The sequence below is a fragment of the Hyla sarda genome, unplaced genomic scaffold, assembly GCF_029499605.1.
Source record: "Hyla sarda isolate aHylSar1 unplaced genomic scaffold, aHylSar1.hap1 scaffold_69, whole genome shotgun sequence".
Taxonomy (NCBI): Eukaryota; Metazoa; Chordata; class Amphibia; order Anura; family Hylidae; genus Hyla; species Hyla sarda.
The window spans coordinates 58,390-80,000 of NW_026610707.1; the positions used below are offsets into that span (position 1 = coordinate 58,390).

Sequence of the window (21,611 nt, forward strand, 5' to 3'; positions counted from 1 at the left end):
TCTAAGCCTATCATGTGTGAAACTGTATCTAAGCCTATCATGTGTGATACTGTCTGCTGAGTTACTGTATCTAAGCCTATTATGTGTGATACTGTATCTAAGCCTATCATGTGTGATACTGTCTGCTGATCACTTTATCTAAGCCCATCATGTGTGATACTGTATGATGATCACTGTATCTAAGCCTATCATGTGTGAAACTGTATCTAAGCCTATCATGTGTGATACTGTCTGCTGAGTCAATGTATCTAAGACTTGTGTGATACTGTCTGCTGAGTCACTGTATCTAAGCCTATCATGTGTGATACTGTATGCTGAGTCACTGTATCTAAGCCTATTATGTGTGATACTGTAAGGTGAGTCACTGTATCTAAGACTCGTGTGTGATACTGTATGCTGAGTCACTGTATCTAAGCCTATCATGTGTGATACTGTCTGCTGAGTCACTGTATCTAAGCCTATAATGTGTGATACTGTATCTAAGACTTGTGTGATACTGTATGCTGAGTCACTGTATCTAAGCCTATTATGTGTGATACTGTATCTAAGACTTGTGTGATACTGTATGCTGAGTCACTGTATCTAAGACTCGTGTGTGATTCTGTATGCTGAGTCACTGTATCTAAGCCTATTATGTGTGATACTGTATCTAAGACTTATGTGTGATACTGTCTGCTGACCCACTGTATCTAAGACTTGTGTGATACTGCATGCTGAGTCACTGTACCTAAGACTTATGTGTGATACTGTATGCTGTATCTAAGACGCTTATCTATGATCTTGTCTGTAGAAGCGCTGTATCCAAAACTCTCATGTGTGGTACAGTCTGCTGGGCGGATGTATCTAAGCGTCTCATGTGTGGTACAGTCTGCTGGGGGCTGTATCTAAGAGTCTCATGTGTGGTACAGTCTGCTGGGGGCTGTATCTAAGAGTCTCATGTGTGGTACAGTCTGCTGGGGGCTGTATCTAAGAGTCTGATGTGTGGTACAGTCTGCTGGGGGTTGTATCTAAGTGTCTCATGTGTGGTACAGTCTGCTGGGGGTTGTATCTAAGTGTCTCATGTGTGGTACAGTCTGCTGGGGGTTGTATCTAAGTGTCTCATGTGTGGTACAGTCTGCTGGGGGTTGTATCTAAGTGTCTCATGTGTGGTACAGTCTGCTGGGGGTTGTATCTAAGTGTCTCATGTGTGGTACAGTCTGCTGGGGGCTGTATCTAAGCGTCTCATGTGTGGTACAGTCTGCTGGGCGGATGTATCTAAGCGTCTCATGTATGGTACAGTCTGCTGGGCGGCTGTATCTAAGAGTCTCGTGTGGTACAGTCTGCTGGGCGGCTGTATCTAAGAGTCTCATGTGTGGTACAGTCTGCTGGGGGCTGTATCTAAGAGTCTCATGTGTGGTACAGTCTGCTGGGGGCTGTATCTAAGAGTCTCATGTGTGGTACAGTCTGCTGGGGGCTGTATCTAAGCGTCTCATGTGTGGTACAGTCTGCTGGGCGGCTGTATCTAAGCGTCTCATGTGTGGTAAGTCTGCTGGGCGGATGTATCTAAGCGTCTCATGTGTGGTACAGTCTGCTGGGCGGATGTATCTAAGCGTCTCGTGTGTGGTACAGTCTGCTGGGCGGCTGTATCTAAGTCTGCTGTGTCCTGTGGTCTGACAGTATTGGGGTCAGCTGCAGGTGTTATAACAGAGACGACTCCGTGTGAAGCCACAAAAATCAATGTGAACTGAGTCCAGTGACGTCATAAACCGAAATCCGCAGCGTGGAGGGAAACGTCAAGAAAGACAGGAACTAAATCTACAGAACAATCCGACTGATGCTTCAGGAAAATCGTATTAAAGGGCCGGGACCAGTCTGTTATACATCATATTAAAGGGACGGGACCAGTCTGTTATACATCATATTAAAGGGCCGGGACCAGTCTGTTATACATCATATTAAAGGGACAGGACCAGTCTGTTATACATCATATTAAAGGGCCGGGACCAGTCTGTTATACATCATATTAAAGAGCCGGGACCAGTCTGTTATACATCATATTAAAGAGCCGGGACCAGTCTGTTATACATCATATTAAAGGGACGGGACCAGTCTGTTATAAATCATATTAAAGGGCCGGGACCAGTCTGTTATACATCATATTAAAGGGCCGGGACCAGTCTGTTATACATCATATTAAAGGGCCGGGACCAGTCTGTTATACATCATATTAAAGGGCCGGGACCAGTCTGTTATACATCATATTAAAGGGCCGGGACCAGTCTGTTATACATCATATTAAAGAGCCAAAACCAGTCTGTTATACATCATATTAAAGGGCCGGGACCAGTCTGTTATACATCATATTAAAGGGACAGGACCAGTCTGTTATACATCATATTAAAGGGACAGGACCAGTCTGTTATACATCATATTAAAGAGCCGGGACCAGTCTGTTATACATCATATTAAAGGGCCGGGACCAGTCTGTTATAAATCATATTAAAGGGCCGGGACCAGTCTGTTATACATCATATTAAAGGGCCGGGACCAGTCTGTTATAAATCATATTAAAGGGCCGGGACCAGTCTGTTATACATCAGATTAAAGGGCCGGGACCAGTCTGTTATACATCAGATTAAAGAGCCAGAACCAGTCTGTTATACATCATATTAAAGGGCCAGGACCAGTCTGTTATACATCAGAATAAAGGACCGGGACCAGTCTGTTATACATCATATTAAAGGGCCGGGACCAGTCTGATATAAATCATATTAAAGGGCCGGGACCAGTCTGTTATAAATCATATTAAAGGGACAGGACCAGTCTGTTATACATCATATTAAAGAGCCGGGACCAGTCTGTTATACATCATATTAAAGGGCCGAGCCAGTCTGTTATACATCATATTAAAGGGACAGGACCAGTCTGTTATACATCATATTAAAGAGCCGGGACCAGTCTGTTATACATCATATTAAAGGGCCGGGACCAGTCTGTTATACATCATATTAAAGGGCCGAGACCAGTCTGTTATACATCATATTAAAGGGCCGGGACCAGTCTGTTATACATCATATTAAAGGGCCGGGACCAGTCTGTTATACATCATATTAAAGGGACAGGACCAGTCTGTTATACATCATATTAAAGGGCCGAGACCAGTCTGTTATACATCATATTAAAGGGACAGGACCAGTCTGTTATACATCATATTAAAGGGCCGAGACCAGTCTGTTATACATCATATTAAAGGGACAGGACCAGTCTGTTATACATCATATTAAAGGGACAGGACCAGTCTGTTATACATCATATTAAAGGGACAGGACCAGTCTGTTATACATCATAATAAAGGGCCAGGACCAGTCTGTTATACATCATATTAAAGCGCCGGGACCAGTCTGTTATACATCATATTAAAGGGCCGGGACCAGTCTGTTATACATCATATTAAAGGGCCGGGACCAGTCTGTTATACATCATATTAAAGGGCCGGGACCAGTCTGTTATACATCATATTAAAGGGACAGGACCAGTCTGTTATACATCATATTAAAGGGACATGACCAGTCTGTTATACATCATATTAAAGGGACAGGACCAGTCTGTTATACATCATATTAAAGGGCCGGGACCAGTCTGTTATACATCATATTAAAGGGCCGGGACCAGTCTGTTATACATCATATTAAAGGGACAGGACCAGTCTGTTATACATCATATTAAAGGGACAGGACCAGTCTGTTATACATCATATTAAAGGGCCGGGACCAGTCTGTTATACATCATATTAAAGGGCCGGAACCAGTCTGTTATAAATCATATTAAAGGGCCGGGACCAGTCTGTTATACATATTAAAGGGCCAGGACCAGTCTGTTATACATCATATTAAAGGGCCGGGACCAGTCTGTTATACATCATATTAAAGGGACAGGACCAGTCTGTTATACATCATATTAAAGGGACAGGACCAGTCTGTTATAAATCATATTAAAGGGCCGGGACCAGTCTGTTATACATCATATTAAAGGGACAGGACCAGTCTGTTATACATCATATTAAAGGGACAGGACCAGTCTGTTATACATCATATTAAAGGGACGGGACCAGTCTGTTATACATCCTATTAAAGGGCCGGGACCAGTCTGTTATACATCATATTAAAGGGCCGGGACCAGTCTGTTATAAATCATATTAAAGGGACAGGACCAGTCTGTTATACATCATATTAAAGGGACATGACCAGTCTGTTATACATCATATTAAAGGGACAGGACCAGTCTGTTATACATCATATTAAAGGGCCGGGACCAGTCTGTTATACATCATATTAAAGGGCCGGAACCAGTCTGTTATAAATCATATTAAAGGGCCGGGACCAGTCTGTTATACATCATATTAAAGGGCCGGGACCAGTCTGTTATACATCATATTAAAGGGCCGGGACCAGTCTGTTATACATCATATTAAAGGGACAGGACCAGTCTGTTATACATCATATTAAAGGGACAGGACCAGTCTGTTATACATCATATTAAAGGGACAGGACCAGTCTGTTATACATCATATTAAAGGGCCAGGACCAGTCTGTTATAAATCATATTAAAGGGCCGGGACCAGTCTGTTATAAATCATAATAAAGGGCCGGGACCAGTCTGTTATACATAATAAAGGGCCGGGACCAGTCTGTTATACATCATATTAAAGGGACAGGACCAGTCTGTTATACATCATATTAAAGGGCCGGGACCAGTCTGTTATACATCATATTAAAGGGACAGGACCAGTCTGTTATACATCATATTAAAGGGACAGGACCAGTCTGTTATACATCATATTAAAGGGACGGGACCAGTCTGTTATAAATCATATTAAAGGGCCGGGACCAGTCTGTTATACATCATATTAAAGGTCCGGGACCAGTCTGTTATACATCATATTAAAGGGACGGGACCAGTCTGTTATACATCATATTAAAGGGCCGGGACCAGTCTGTTATACATCATATTAAAGGGCCGGGACCAGTCTGTTATACATCATATTAAAGGGCCGGGACCAGTCTGTTATAAATCTTATTTAAGGGCCGGGACCAGTCTGTTATACATCAGATTAAAGAGCCAGAACCAGTCTGTTATACATCATATTAAAGGGCCGGGACCAGTCTGATATAAATCATATTAAAGGGCCGGGACCAGTCTGTTATAAATCATATTAAAGGGACAGGACCAGTCTGTTATAAATCAGAATAAAGGACCGGGACCAGTCTGCTATACATCATATTAAAGGGCCGGGACCAGTCTGTTATAAATCAGAATAAAGGACCGGGACCAGTCTGCTATACATCATATTAAAGGGCCGGGACCAGTCTGTTATACATCATATTAAAGGGCCGGGACCAGTCTGATATAAATCATATTAAAGGGCCGGGACCAGTCTGTTATAAATCATATTAAAGGGACAGGACCAGTCTGTTATACATCATATTAAAGAGCCGGGACCAGTCTGTTATACATCATATTAAAGGGACAGGACCAGTCTGTTATACATCATATTAAAGGGCCAGGACCAGTCTGTTATACATCATATTAAAGGGCCGAGACCAGTCTGTTATACATCATATTAAAGGGCCGGGACCAGTCTGTTATACATCATATTAAAGGGCCGGGACCAGTCTGTTATAAATCATATTAAAGGGACAGGACCAGTCTGTTATACATCAGATTAAAGAGCCAGAACCAGTCTGTTATACATCATATTAAAGGGCTGGGACCAGTCTGTTATAAATCAGAATAAAGGACCGGGACCAGTCTGTTATACATCATATTAAAGGGCCGGGACCAGTCTGATATAAATCATATTAAAGGGCCGGGACCAGTCTGTTATAAATCATATTAAAGGGACAGGACCAGTCTGTTATACATCATATTAAAGAGCCGGGACCAGTCTGTTATACATCATATTAAAGGGCCGGGACCAGTCTGCTATACATCATATTAAAGGGACAGGACCAGTCTGTTATACATCATATTAAAGGGCCGAGACCAGTCTGTTATACATCATATTAAAGGGCCGGGACCAGTCTGTTATACATCATATTAAAGGGACAGGACCAGTCTGTTATACATCATATTAAAGGGACAGGACCAGTCTGTTATACATCATATTAAAGAGCCGGGACCAGTCTGTTATACATCATATTAAAGGGACAGGACCAGTCTGTTATACATCATATTAAAGGGACAGGACCAGTCTGTTATACATCATATTAAAGGGACAGGACCAGTCTGTTATACATCATATTAAAGGGCCGGGACCAGTCTGTTATACATCATATTAAAGGGCCGGGACCAGTCTGTTATACATCATATTAAAGAGCCGGGACCAGTCTGTTATACATCATATTAAAGAGCCGGGACCAGTCTGTTATACATCATATTAAAGGGACAGGACCAGTCTGTTATACATCATATTAAAGGTCCGGGACCAGTCTGTTATAAATCATATTAAAGGGACAGGACCAGTCTGTTATACATCATATTAAAGGGCCGGGACCAGTCTGTTATACATCATATTAAAGGGACAGGACCAGTCTGTTATACATCGTATTAAAGGGCCGGGACCAGTCTGTTATACATAATATTAAAGGGCCGGGACCAGTCTGTTATACATAATATTAAAGGGTCGGGACCAGTCTGTTATACATCATATTAAAGGGCCGGGACCAGTCTGTTATACATCATATTAAAGGGACAGGACCAGTCTGTTATATATCATATTAAAGGGCCGGGACCAGTCTGTTATACATCATATTAAAGGGACAGGACCAGTCTGTTATATATCATATTAAAGGGACAGGACCAGTCTGTTATACATCGTATTAAAGGGCCGGGACCAGTCTGTTATACATCATATTAAAGGGTCGGTGTCCAGTCTGTTATAAATCATATTAAAGGGACAGGACCAGTCTGTTATACATCATATTAAAGGGACAGGACCAGTCTGTTATACATCATATTAAAGGGACAGGACCAGTCTGTTATACATCATATTAAAGGGCCGGTGTCCAGTCTTCTATATATCATATTAAAGGGCCGGTGTCCAGTCTTCTATGTATCATATTAAAGGGCCGGTGTCCAGCATTCTATACATCATATTAAAGGGCCGGGACCAGTCTGTTATACATCATATTAAAGAGCCGGGACCAGTCTGTTATACATCATATTAAAGGGACAGGACCAGTCTGTTATACATCATATTAAAGGGACAGGACCAGTCTGTTATACATCATATTAAAGGGACAGGACCAGTCTGTTATACATCATATTAAAGGGACAGGACCAGTCTGTTATACATCATATTAAAGGGACAGGACCAGTCTGTTATATATCATATTAAAGGGCCGGGACCAGTCTGTTATACATCATATTAAAGGTCCGGGACCAGTCTGTTATATATCATATTAAAGGGCCGGGACCAGTCTGTTATACATCATATTAAAGGGCCGGGACCAGTGTGTTATACATCATATTAAAGGTCCGGGACCAGTCTGTTATATATCATATTAAAGGGCCGGGACCAGTCTGTTATACATCATATTAAAGGGCCGGGACCAGTCTGTTATACATCATATTAAAGGGCCGGGACCAGTCTGTTATACATCATATTAAAGGGCCGGGACCAGTCTGTTATAAATCATATTAAAGGGACAGGACCAGTCTGTTATACATCAGATTAAAGAGCCAGAACCAGTCTGTTATACATCATATTAAAGGGCTGGGACCAGTCTGTTATAAATCAGAATAAAGGACCGGGACCAGTCTGCTATACATCATATTAAAGGGCCGCGACCAGTCTGATATAAATCATATTAAAGGGCCGGGACCAGTCTGTTATAAATCAGAATAAAGGACCGGGACCAGTCTGTTATACATCATATTAAAGGGCCGGGAACAGTCTGATATAAATCATATTAAAGGGACAGGACCAGTCTGTTATACATCATATTAAAGGGACAGGACCAGTCTGTTATACATCATATTAAAGAGCCGGGACCAGTCTGTTATACATCATATTAAAGGGACGGGACCAGTCTGTTATACATCATATTAAAGAGCCGGGACCAGTCTGTTATACATCATATTAAAGGGCCGAGACCAGTCTGTTATACATCATATTAAAGGGACAGGACCAGTATGTTATACATCATATTAAAGAGCCGGGACCAGTCTGTTATACATCATATTAAAGGGCCGGGACCAGTCTGTTATACATCATATTAAAGGGCCGAGACCAGTCTGTTATACATCATATTAAAGGGCCGGGACCAGTCTGTTATACATCATATTAAAGAGCCGGGACCAGTCTGTTATACATCATATTAAAGGGACAGGACCAGTCTGTTATACATCATATTAAAGAGCCGGGACCAGTCTGTTATACATCATATTAAAGGGACAGGACCAGTCTGTTATACATCATATTAAAGGGACAGGACCAGTCTGTTATACATCATATTAAAGGGCCGGGACCAGTCTGTTATACATCATATTAAAGGGACAGGACCAGTCTGTTATACATCATATTAAAGGGCCGGGACCAGTCTGTTATATATCATATTAAAGGGACAGGACCAGTCTGTTATACATCATATTAAAGGGCCGGGACCAGTCTGTTATACATCATATTAAAGAGCCGGGACCAGTCTGTTATACATCATATTAAAGGTCCGGGACCAGTCTGTTATACATCATATTAAAGGGACAGGACCAGTCTGTTATACATCATATTAAAGGGACAGGACCAGTCTGTTATACATCATATTAAAGGGCCGGGACCAGTCTGTTATACATCATATTAAAGGGACAGGACCAGTCTGTTATACATCATATTAAAGGGACAGGACCAGTCTGTTATACATCATATTAAAGGGCCGGTGTCCAGTCTTCTATATATCATATTAAAGGGCCGGTGTCCAGTCTTCTATGTATCATATTAAAGGGCCGGTGTCCAGCATTCTATACATCATATTAAAGGGCCGGGACCAGTCTGTTATACATCATATTAAAGAGCCGGGACCAGTCTGTTATACATCATATTAAAGGGACAGGACCAGTCTGTTATACATCATATTAAAGGGCCGGGACCAGTCTGTTATACATCATATTAAAGGGCCGGGACCAGTCTGTTATACATCATATTAAAGAGCCGGGACCAGTCTGTTATACATCATATTAAAGGTCCGGGACCAGTCTGTTATACATCATATTAAAGGGACAGGACCAGTCTGTTATACATCATATTAAAGGGCCGGGACCAGTCTGTTATACATCATATTAAAGGGACAGGACCAGTCTGTTATACATCGTATTAAAGGGCCGGGACCAGTCTGTTATACATAATATTAAAGGGCCGGGACCAGTCTGTTATACATAATATTAAAGGGTCGGGACCAGTCTGTTATACATCATATTAAAGGGCCAGGACCAGTCTGTTATATATCATATTAAAGGGACAGGACCAGTCTGTTATACATCATATTAAAGAGCCGGGACCAGTCTGTTATACATCGTATTAAAGAGCCGGGACCAGTCTGTTATAAATCATATTAAAGGGCCGGGACCAGTCTGTTATACATCATATTAAAGGGCCGGGACCAGTCTGTTATACATCATATTAAAGGGCCGGGACCAGTCTGTTATACATCATATTAAAGGGACAGGACCAGTCTGTTATATATCATATTAAAGGGACAGGAACAGTCTGTTATACATCGTATTAAAGGGCCAGGACCAGTCTGTTATACATCATATTAAAGGGCCGGGACCAGTCTGTTATACATCATATTAAAGGGCCGGTGTCCAGTCTTCTATATATCATATTAAAGGGCCGGTGTCCAGTCTTCTATGTATCATATTAAAGGGCCGGTGTCCAGTCTTCTATGAATCATATTAAAGGGCCGGTGTCCAGCCTTCTATGAATCATATTAAAGGGCCGGTGTCCAGTCTTCTATACATTATATTAAAGGGCCGGTGTCCAGCATTCTATACATCATATTAAAGGGCCGGGACCAGTCTGTTATACATCATATTAAAGAGCCGGGACCAGTCTGTTATACATCATATTAAAGGGACAGGACCAGTCTGTTATACATCATATTAAAGGGACAGGACCAGTCTGTTATACATCATATTAAAGGGACAGGACCAGTCTGTTATACATCATATTAAAGAGCCGGGACCAGTCTGTTATACATCATATTAAAGGGCCGGGACCAGTCTGTTATACATCATATTAAAGGGCCGGTGTCCAGTCTTCTATATATCATATTAAAGGGCCGGTGTCCAGTCTTCTATGTATCATATTAAAGGGCCGGTGTCCAGCCTTCTATGAATCATATTAAGGGGCCGGTGTCCAGTCTTCTATACATTATATTAAAGGGCCGGCGTCCAGACTTCTCTACATCATATTAAAGGGCCGGCGTCCAGACTTCTCTACATCATATTAAAGGGCAGGTGTCCAGACTTCTCTACATCATATTAAAGGGCCGGCATCCAGTCTTCTATATATATCATATTAAGGGGCTGGTGTCCAGTCTTCTATATATCATATTAAAGGGCCGGCGTCCAGACTTCTCTACATCATATTAAAGGGCCGGCGTCCAGACTTCTCTACATCATATTAAAGGGCCAGCGTCCAGTCTTCTATATATATCATATTAAGGGGCCGGTGTCCAGTCTTCTATATATCATATTAAAGGGCCGGTGTCCAGCCTTCTCTACATCATATTAAAGGGCCGGCGTCCAGACTTCTCTACATCATATTAAAGGGCCGGCGTCCAGACTTCTCTACATCATATCCACTGTACATTGAAAAGTTCTGCAACTTTCTCATTATCTTAACCCTGAATTTCCTCACCAATGTTAAAGATTTCCGCTTGCTGTCAGTGAATGAGAACAATTGTTTGTCCTCCTTGCTTAATACTTCTTACAGCTGAAGGTTTGTTACAATTGCATCTGTTCTAGACAATCTAATGCAAAACAAAAGGGTCAATCTGTGCAGAAGGCGAGAGCTGCAGTGTAAAGTATGAGGGAAAGAGCAGAGCAGCAGCCTGAACCTCTGCTGAGAGGAGGTGGAGATCAGACCAAAGCCTCTAATAGACAATACAGATGAGCTGCATCCTAATAGAGAGGAAATGCAGTGTAAAGCATAAGGGACAGGGGACGACCACAGCCTCTAATAGACAATACAGATGAGCTGCATCCTAATAGAGAGGAAATGCAGTGTAAAGCATAAGGGACAGGGGACGACCACAGCCTCTAATAGACAATACAGATGAGCTGCATCCTAATAGAGAGGAAATGCATTGTAAAGCATAAGGGACAGGGGACAACCACAGCCTCTAATAGACAATACAGATGAGCTGCATCCTAATAGAGAGGAAATGCAGTGTAAAGCATAAGGGACAGGACAGGGGACGACCACAGCCTCTAATAGACAATACAGATGAGCTGCATCCTAATAGAGAGGAAATGCAGTGTAAAGCATAAGGGACAGGGGACGACCACAGCCTCTAATACAGTGTTCCCCAACCGGGGTGCCTCCAGATGTTGCAAAACTACAGCTCCCAGCATGCCCGGACAGCCAAAGGCTGTCCGGGCATGCTGGGAGTTGTAGTTTTGCAACATCTGGAGGCACCCTGGTTGGGAACCACTGCTCTAATAGAAAATGTACCCGGAATTGAGGCCAAACTCTAAACATTATTTTATGATTTGTACAGAGTGGATTCATCTCCTTATGTAATCCGGCGTCACGCTGCATCCTGCGCCATTCATGTCTACACCGCACGCTGCGCACTACACCGCACGCTGCGCTCATACAGCTCTGCTCAATTACCCAGGTACAACCCCTGCGACCTTTACAGAATGAATCCCTTCCCCCGGCGGGCAGATGACGTCAGCGCAAGAGAAGAGCGCCATCTGGAGGCACCAGCTGAGATAGATGGGTATCTGAATGTAACACAACTGGGAAGGTCTGCCATTCAGGGCTCTAGGAAAGATGGATGAAACCCCCGGCTGGAGTGAGGTTCTTGTTTCTACAATGTATCAGTCCATAAAAAAAAAGCTCCATGTTCCCCAACTTGCTGTTGCATAACTACAACTCTCAGCATGCCTTCAAAGTTTTTTGGGACTGATAAAATGCAGTGTTCTCCAGCTCTAGCAAAACTACAACTCCCAGCATCCCTCCAAAGCCTTCTGAAGCTGTAGTGCAGTGTTCTTTAGCTGAGGTAAAACTACAACTCCCAGCATGCCTTTCCAAGTTTTAGAACCTGTAATGAAGTGTTCTCCAGCTGGGGCAAAACTACAACTCCCAGCATCCCTCCAAAGCCTTCTGAAGCTGTAGTGCAGTGTTCTTTAGCTGTGGTAAACTACAACTCCCAGCATGCCTTCACAATCTCCTGAAGCTGTAATGCAGTGTTTTTCAGCTGGGGCAAAACTACATCTCCCAGCATGCCCTGACAGCCTTCGGCTGGGAGTTGTAGTTTTGGCCCAGCTTGGAGAATACAGTGTTTCATACAAATCTTTCTGCTGTCCTGTGATTTGTTACAATGTATCAGTCTGTCTGTTACATTTGTATCCAGTCCAGGGAGGAAGGAATTGCTATCTGTAATAATGACGGGCACGTACCTGTATATAAGGAATCTGTAATAATGACGGGCACGTACCTGTATATAAGGAATCTGTAATAATGACGGGCACGTACCTGTATATACGGAATCTGTAATAATGACCGGCACGTACCTGTATATAAGGAATCTGTAATAATGACGGGCACGTACCTGTATATAAGGAATCTGTAATAATGACGGGCACGTACCTGTATATAAGGAATCTGTAATAATGACGGGCACGTACCTGTATATAAGGAATCTGTAATAATGACGGGCACGTACCTGTATATACGGAATCTGTAATAATGACCGGCACGTACCTGTATATAAGGAATCTGTAATAATGACGGGCACGTACCTGTATATAAGGAATCTGTAATAATGACGGGCACGTACCTGTATATAAGGAATCTGTAATAATGACGGGCACGTACCTGTATATAAGGAATCTGTAATAATGACGGGCACGTACCTGTATATACGGAATCTGTAATAATGACCGGCACGTACCTGTATATAAGGAATCTGTAATAATGACAGGCACGTACCTGTATATAAGGAATCTGTAATAATGACGGGCACGTACCTGTATATAAGGAATCTGTAATAATGACCGGCACGTACCTGTATATAAGGAATCTGTAATAATGACGGGCACGTACCTGTATATAAGGAATCTGTAATAATGACGGGCACGTACCTGTATATAAGGAATCTGTAATAATGACGGGCACGTACCTGTATATAAGGAATCTGTAATAATGACGGGCACGTACCTGTATATAAGGAATCTGTAATAATGACGGGCACGTACCTGTATATAAGGAATCTGTAATAATGACGGGCACGTACCTGTATATAAGGAATCTGTAATAATGACGGGCACGTACCTGTATATAAGGAATCTGTAATAATGACGGGCGCGTACCTGTATATAAGGAATCTGTAATAATGAAGGGCACACACCTGTATATAAGGAATCTGTAATAATGACGGGCACGTACCTGTATATAAGGAATTTGTAATAATGACGGGCACGTACCTGTATATAAGGAATCTGTAATAATGACGGGCGCGTACCTGTATATAAGGAATCTGTAATAATGACGGGCACGTACCTGTATATAAGGAATCTGTAATAATGACCGGCACGTACCTGTATATGAGGAATCCGTAATAATGACCGGCACGTACCTGTATATAAGGAATCCGTAATAATGACGGCCACGTACCTGTATATAAGGAATCTGTAATAATGACGGCCACGTACCTGTATATAAGGAATCTGTAATAATGACGGGCACGTACCTGTATATAAGGAATCTGTAATAATGACGGGCACGTACCTGTATATAAGGAATCTGTAATAATGACAGGCACGTACCTGTATATAAGGAATCTGTAATAATGACGGGCACGTACCTGTATATAAGGAATCAGTAATAATGACCGGCACTTACCTGTATATAAGGAATCAGTAATAATGACGGGCACGTACCTGTATATAAGGAATCTGTAATAATGACGGGCACGTACCTGTATATAAGGAATCTGTAATAATGACGGGCACGTACCTGTATATAAGGAATCAGTAATAATGACGGGCACGTACCTGTATATAAGGAATCTGTAATAATGACGGGCGCATACCTGTATATAAGGAATCTGTAATAATGACGGGCACGTACCTGTATATAAGGAATCTGTAATAATGACGGGCGCGTACCTGTATATAAGGAATCTGTAATAATGACGGGCGCGTACCTGTATATAAGGAATCTGTAATAATGAAGGGCACGTACCTGTATATAAGGAATCTGTAATAATGACGGGCACGTACCTGTATATAAGGAATCTGTAATAATGACGGGCACGTACCTGTATATAAGGAATCTGTAATAATGACGGGCACGTACCTGTATATAAGGAATCTGTAATAATGACGGGCGCGTACCTGTATATAAGGAATCTGTAATAATGACGGGCACGTACCTGTATATAAGGAATCTGTAATAATGAAGGGCACGTACCTGTATATAAGGAATCTGTAATAATGACGGGCACGTACCTGTATATAAGGAATCTGTAATAATGACGGGCACGTACCTGTATATAAGGAATCTGTAATAATGACGGACACGTACCTGTATATAAGGAATCTGTAATAATGACCGGCACGTACCTGTATATAAGGAATCTGTAATAATGACGGGCACGTACCTGTATATAAGGAATCTGTAATAATGACGGGCACGTACCTGTATATAAGGAATCTGTAATAATGACGGGCACGTACCTGTATATAAGGAATCTGCAATAATGACAGGCACGTACCTGTATATAAGGAATCTGTAATAATGACGGGCACGTACCTGTATATAAGGAATCTGTAATAATGACCGGCACTTACCTGTATATAAGGAATCAGTAATAATGACGGGCACGTACCTGTATATAAGGAATCTGTAATAATGACGGGCACGTACCTGTATATAAGGAATCAGTAATAATGACGGGCACGTACCTGTATATAAGGAATCTGTAATAATGACGGGCACGTACCTGTATATAAGGAATCTGTAATAATGACGGGCACGTACCTGTATATAAGGAATCTGTAATAATGACGGGCACGTACCTGTATATAAGGAATCTGTAATAATGACGGGCACGTACCTGTATATAAGGAATCTGTAAAAATGACGGGCACGTACCTGTATATAAGGAATCTGTAATAATGACGGGCACGTACCTGTATATAAGGAATCTGTAATAATGACGGGCACGTACCTGTATATAAGGAATCTGTAATAATGACGGGCACGTACCTGTATATAAGGAATCTGTAATAATGACGGGCACGTACCTGTATATAGGGAATCTGTAATTATGACGGGCACTTACCTGTATATAAGGAATCTGTAATAATGACGGGCACGTAACTGTATATAAGGAATCTGTAATACTGACAGGCACGTACCTGTATATAAGGAATCTGTAATACTGACGGGCACGTACCTGTATATAAGGAATCTGTAATACTGAAGGGCACGTACCTGTATATAAGGAATCTGTAATAATGACGGGCACTTACCTGTATATAAGGAATCTGTAATAATGACGGGCACGTACCTGTATATAAGGAATCTGTAATAATGACGGGCACGTACCTGTATATAAGGAATCTGTAATAATGACGGGCACGTACCTGTATATAAGGAATCTGTAATAATGACGGGCACGTACCTGTATATAAGGAATCTGTAATAATGACGGGTACGTACCTGTATATAAGGAATCTGTAATAATGACGGGCGCGTACCTGTATATAAGGAATCTGTAATAATGAAGGGCACACACCTGTATATAAGGAATCTGTAATAATGACGGGCACGTAACTGTATATAAGGAATCTGTAATACTGACAGGCACGTACCTGTATATAAGGAATCTGTAATACTGACGGGCACGTACCTGTATATAAGGAATCTGTAATACTGAAGGGCACGTACCTGTATATAAGGAATCTGTAATAATGACGGGCACTTACCTGTATATAAGGAATCTGTAATAATGACGGGCACGTACCTGTATATAAGGAATCTGTAATAATGACGGGCACGTACCTGTATATAAGGAATCTGTAATAATGACGGGCACGTACCTGTATATAAGGAATCTGTAATAATGACGGGCACGTACCTGTATATAAGGAATCTGTAATAATGAAGGGCACGTACCTGTATATAAGGAATCTGTAATAATGACGGGCACGTACCTGTATATAAGGAATCTGTAATAATGACGGGCACGTACCTGTATATAAGGAATCTGTAATAATGACGGGTACGTACCTGTATATAAGGAATCTGTAATAATGAAGGGCACGTACCTGTATATAAGGAATCTGTAATAATGACGGGCACGTACCTGTATATAAGGAATCTGTAATAATGACGGGCACGTACCTGTATATAAGGAATCTGTAATAATGACGGGTACGTACCTGTATATAAGGAATCTGTAATAATGAAGGGCACGTACCTGTATATAAGGAATCTGTAATAATGACGGGCACGTACCTGTATATAAGGAATCTGTAATAATGACGGGCACGTACCTGTATATAAGGAATCTGTAATAATGACGGGCGCGTACCTGTATATAAGGAATCTGTAATAATGAAGGGCACGTACCTGTATATAAGGAATCTGTAATAATGACGGCCACGTACCTGTATATAAGGAATCTGTAATAATGACGGGCACGTACCTGTATATAAGGAATCTGTAATAATGACGGGCACGTACCTGTATATAAGGAATCTGTAATAATGACAGGCACGTACCTGTATATAAGGAATCTGTAATAATGAATCTGGAGAACCTGTTATAATTCTCTACAGATACAAATCGTGACTGACGGCTTCAAATATTACTGATCGGCGTCTATACGAAATATAGATCAGGGAGCAATAGCCGGCGTAACGGCCGGAGGAAGCGCGGGAAAACGTGAAACATGCTGTCCCCTCTGTCCCTGTCACCTCTGAGATGCTGGAATAAAGCTACGTTGGAGGGTGAGTGCTGTCCTGTACTACATGGACACTCAGTGGGCAGTGCCCCTCCGATACCAACTATATACTGGGTGATACTGTCATGTCCCTCCGCCACCTGAGAAGATACTCACCTAGTCCTGATAGTGCCACCGATTCCTCCTCTCCATGTATACAGAACAGAAGGGAGAGAAGGGGACGGAACTGCTGCCTCCTCTGTCCTCCTCCTCTGGACCCCTCTGTTCTCCTCCTCCAGACTCCTCTGTCCTCCTCCTCCTCAAGACTCCTCTGTCCTCCTCCTCCAGACTCCTCTGTCCTCCTCCTCCTCCAGACTCCTCTGTCCTCCTCCTCCAGACTCCTCTGTCCTCCTCCTCCAGACTCCTCTGTCCTCCTCCTCCAGACCCCTCTGTCCTCCTCCAGACTCCTCTGTCCTCCTCCTCCAGACTCCTCTGTCCTCCTCCTCCAGACCCCTCTGTCCTCCTCCTCCAGACTCCTCTGTCTTCCTCCTCCTCCAGACTCCTCTGTCCTCCTCCTCCAGACTCCTCTGTCCTCCTCCTCCAGACTCCTCTGTCCTCCTCCTCCAGACTCCTCTGTCCTCCTCCTCCTCCAGACCCCTCTGTCCTCCTCCTCCAGACCCCTCTGTCCTTCTCCTCCTCCTCTGGGGACAGTAATTACTGACACACAGGGAGAGAGATGAGGGGACAGTAATTACTGACACACAGGGAGATGAGGGGACAGTAATTACTGACAGACACAGGTAGATGAGGGGACAGTAATTACTGACACACACACACAGGGAGATGAGGGGACAGTAATTACTGACACACAGGGAGATGAGGGGACAGTTATTACTGACACACACAGGTAGATGAGGGGAGAGTTATTACTGACACACAGGGAGATGAGGGGACAGTAATTACTGACACACACAGGGAGATGAGGGGACAGTAATTACTGACACACACAGGTAGATGAAGGGACAGTGATTACTGACACACAGGAAGATGAGGGGACAGTAATTACTGACAAACAGTGAGATGAGGGGACAGTAATTACTGACACACAGGGAGATAAGGGGACAGTTATTACTGACACACGGAGATGAGGGGACAGTAATTACTGATACACAGGGAGGTGAGGGGACAATAAATACTGACACACAGGGAGATGAGGGGACAGTAAATACTGACACACAGAGAGATGAGGGGACAGTAATTACTGACATACAGGGAGATGAGGGGACAGTAAATACTGACACACAGGGAGATGAAGGGACAGTAATTACTAACACACAGGGAGATGAGAAGACAGTAAATACTGACACACAGGGAGATGAGGGGACAGTAATTACTGACACACAGGGAGATGAGGGGACAGTAATTACTGACAGACACAGGTAGATGAGGGGACAGTAATTACTGACACACCGGGAGATAAGGGGACAGTAATTACTGACACACACACACAGGGAGATGAGGGGACAGTAATTACTGACACACAGGGAGATGAGGGGACAGTTATCACTGACACACACAGGTAGATGAGGGGACAGTAATTACTGACACACAGGGAGATGAGGGGAGAGTTATTACTGACACACAGGGAGATGAGGGGACAGTAATTACTGACACACACAGGTAGATGAAGGGACAGTGATTACTGAAACACCGGGAGATAAGGGGACAGTAATTACTGACACACAGGGAGATGAGGGGACAGTAATTACTGAAACACCGGGAGATAAGGGGACAGTAATTACTGACACACAGGGAGATGAGGGGACAGTAATTACTGACAGACACAGGTAGATGAGGGGACAGTAATTACTGACACACACACACACACACACACACAGGGAGATGAGGGGACAGTAATTACTGACACACAGGGAGATGAGGGGACAGTAATTACTGACACACGGGGAGATGAGGGGACAGTAATAACTGATCACATAATGTCATATTGCATAGAAATTTGTTAATTCCCCTTTTAATTAATCTAATCCAATCAGGCGGCTGTAGCTGTTGACTGTCCGGGCATGCTGGGAGTTGTAGTTTTGCTGGAGGTCTGCAGTTTGGAGACCGCTGTTTTAGATCATGTCCAGATATTACTCACAGCTGAACGTTTGTAACAATTGCATGAACAGGACAAGAGTAGAACAGACATCATAAAGGTAAAGAGGGAAATAATGAAAGTCCATGAAAAAATAACAAAAACTACTACAACTCCTCTCATCATCCGGCCTCCAGTGTATTCACATACCGATCAGCTGACTGCAGGGGGCGCACATCACTGGCCGGAAGCGGAACTATTCTTCTATCACCATACAGCCGAGGGAAGGAAATCCCCGTGCGCAGTAATCCGGAAGTCAGCCGGAAGTGGGGCAGAGGCTGCGGGAGTCAGCTGACTGCGGGCCCGGATCATTGATGATGGAGAAGGTTGTGGTGTACACGGCGGTGCTGGTCCTGCTGCTGGCCGCGGTGCACGGTAACGAGGAGAAGGTGAGAAGCCGCACTGTGTGAATGGGTGTGTGCGGTAATTACTGCACGAGAGCCGGATACATTATGTGTGAATAGATGTGACTGTCCTCTATGTACATCCTATAAGAAAGATACGTCTGTCTGTCTAGTCAGTGACCCCCTCCTTATATATGTGCACCCTGTGACCCCTCCACTATATAGATCTAAATCCCTGCTCCTCCCCCGCATAGACCCGCTGCACCACTGACCCCTCCCCCGCATAGACCCGGTGCACCACTGACCCCTCCCCCGCATAGACTCGGTGCACCACTGACCCCTCCCCCGCATAGACCCGGTGCACCACTGACCCCTCCCCCGCATAGACCCGGTGCACCACTGACCCCTCCCCCGCATAGACCCGGTGCACCACTGACCCCTCCCCCGCATAGACCCGGTGCACCACTGACCCCTCCCCCGCATAGACCCGGTGCACCACTGACCCCTCCCCTGCATAGACCCGGTGCACCACTAACCCCTCCCCGGTGCACCACTAACCCCTCCCCCGCATAGACCCGGTGCACCACTAACCCCTCCCCCGCATAGACCCGGTGCACCACTAACCCCTCCCCCGCATAGTACCAGTGCACCACTAACCCCTCCCCCGCATAGACCCAGTGCACCACTAACCCCTCCCCCGCATAGACCCGGTGCACCCCTAACCCCTCCCCCGCATAGACCCGGTGCACCACTAACCCCTCCCCCGCATAGACCCGGCGCACCACTAACCCCTCCCCCGCATAGACCCGGCGCACCACTAACCCCTCCCCCGCATAGACCCGGCGCACCACTAACCCCTCCCCCGCATAGACCCGGTGCACCGCTAACCCCTCCCCCGCATAGACACGGTGCACCGCTAACCCCTCCCCCGCATAGACACGGTGCACCGCTAACCCCTCCCCCGCATAGACACGGTGCACCGCTAACCCCTCCCCCGCATAGACACGGTGCACCGCTAACCCCTCCCCCGCATAGACACGGTGCACCGCTAACCCCTCCCCCGCATAGACCCGGTGTACCGCTAACCCCTCCCCCGCATAGACCTGTATGACCACTGACCCCTCCCCCGCATAGACCTGTATGACCACTGACCCCTCCCCCGCATAGACCTGTATGACCACTGACCCCTCCCCTGCCTAGACCTGGTTCACCACTGACCCCTCCCCTGCCTAGACCTGTATGACCACTGACCCCTCCCCTGCCTAGACCTGTATGACCTCTAACCCCTCCCCTGTATAGACCTGTATGACCTCTGACCCCTCCCCTCTATAGACCTATGACCCCTCCCCTCTATAGACCTGTATGACCTCTGACCCCTCCCCTCTACAGACCTGTATGACCTATGACCCCTCCCCTCTTTAGACCTGTATGACCTATGACCCCTCCCCTCTATAGACCTGTATGACCTATGACCCCTCCCCTCTATAGACCTGTATGACCTCTGACCCCTCCCCTCTATAGACCTGTATGACCCCTCCCCTCTATAGACCTGTATGACCTCTGACCCCTCCCCTCTACAGACCTGTATGACCTATGACCCCTCCCCTCTACAGACCTGTATGACCTCTGACCCCTCCCCTCTATAGACCTGTATGACCTCTGACCCCTCCCCTCTATAGAGCTGTATGACCTATGACCCCTCCCCTCTATAGACCTGTATGACCTATGACCCCTCCCCTCTACAGACCTGTATGACCTCTGACCCCTCCCCTCTATAGACCTGTATGACCTCTGACCCCTCCCCTCTATAGACCTGTATGACCTCTGACCCCTCCCCTCTATAGACCTGTATGACCTCTGACCCCTCCCCCGTATAGACCTGTATGACCTCTGACCCCTCCCCCGTATAGACCTGTATGACCTCTGACCCCTCCCCTCTATAGACCTGTATGACCT

General features: G+C 44.5%; 1 protein-coding gene across 1 annotated transcript in view; it reads left to right on the forward strand.

The window, feature by feature from the left end:
- Positions 1 to 19,542: 19,542 nt before the first annotated feature.
- The window catches only part of TMEM9B (TMEM9 domain family member B), a 13,939-nt gene continuing 11,870 nt past the window's right edge, over positions 19,543 to 21,611 (forward strand). Inside the window, exon 1 of the mRNA XM_056554375.1 lies at positions 19,543 to 19,700. Within this exon, the coding sequence (XP_056410350.1) occupies positions 19,626 to 19,700 (75 nt within the window). The 5' untranslated portion in view covers positions 19,543 to 19,625. The remainder of the gene's footprint in view (positions 19,701 to 21,611) is intronic.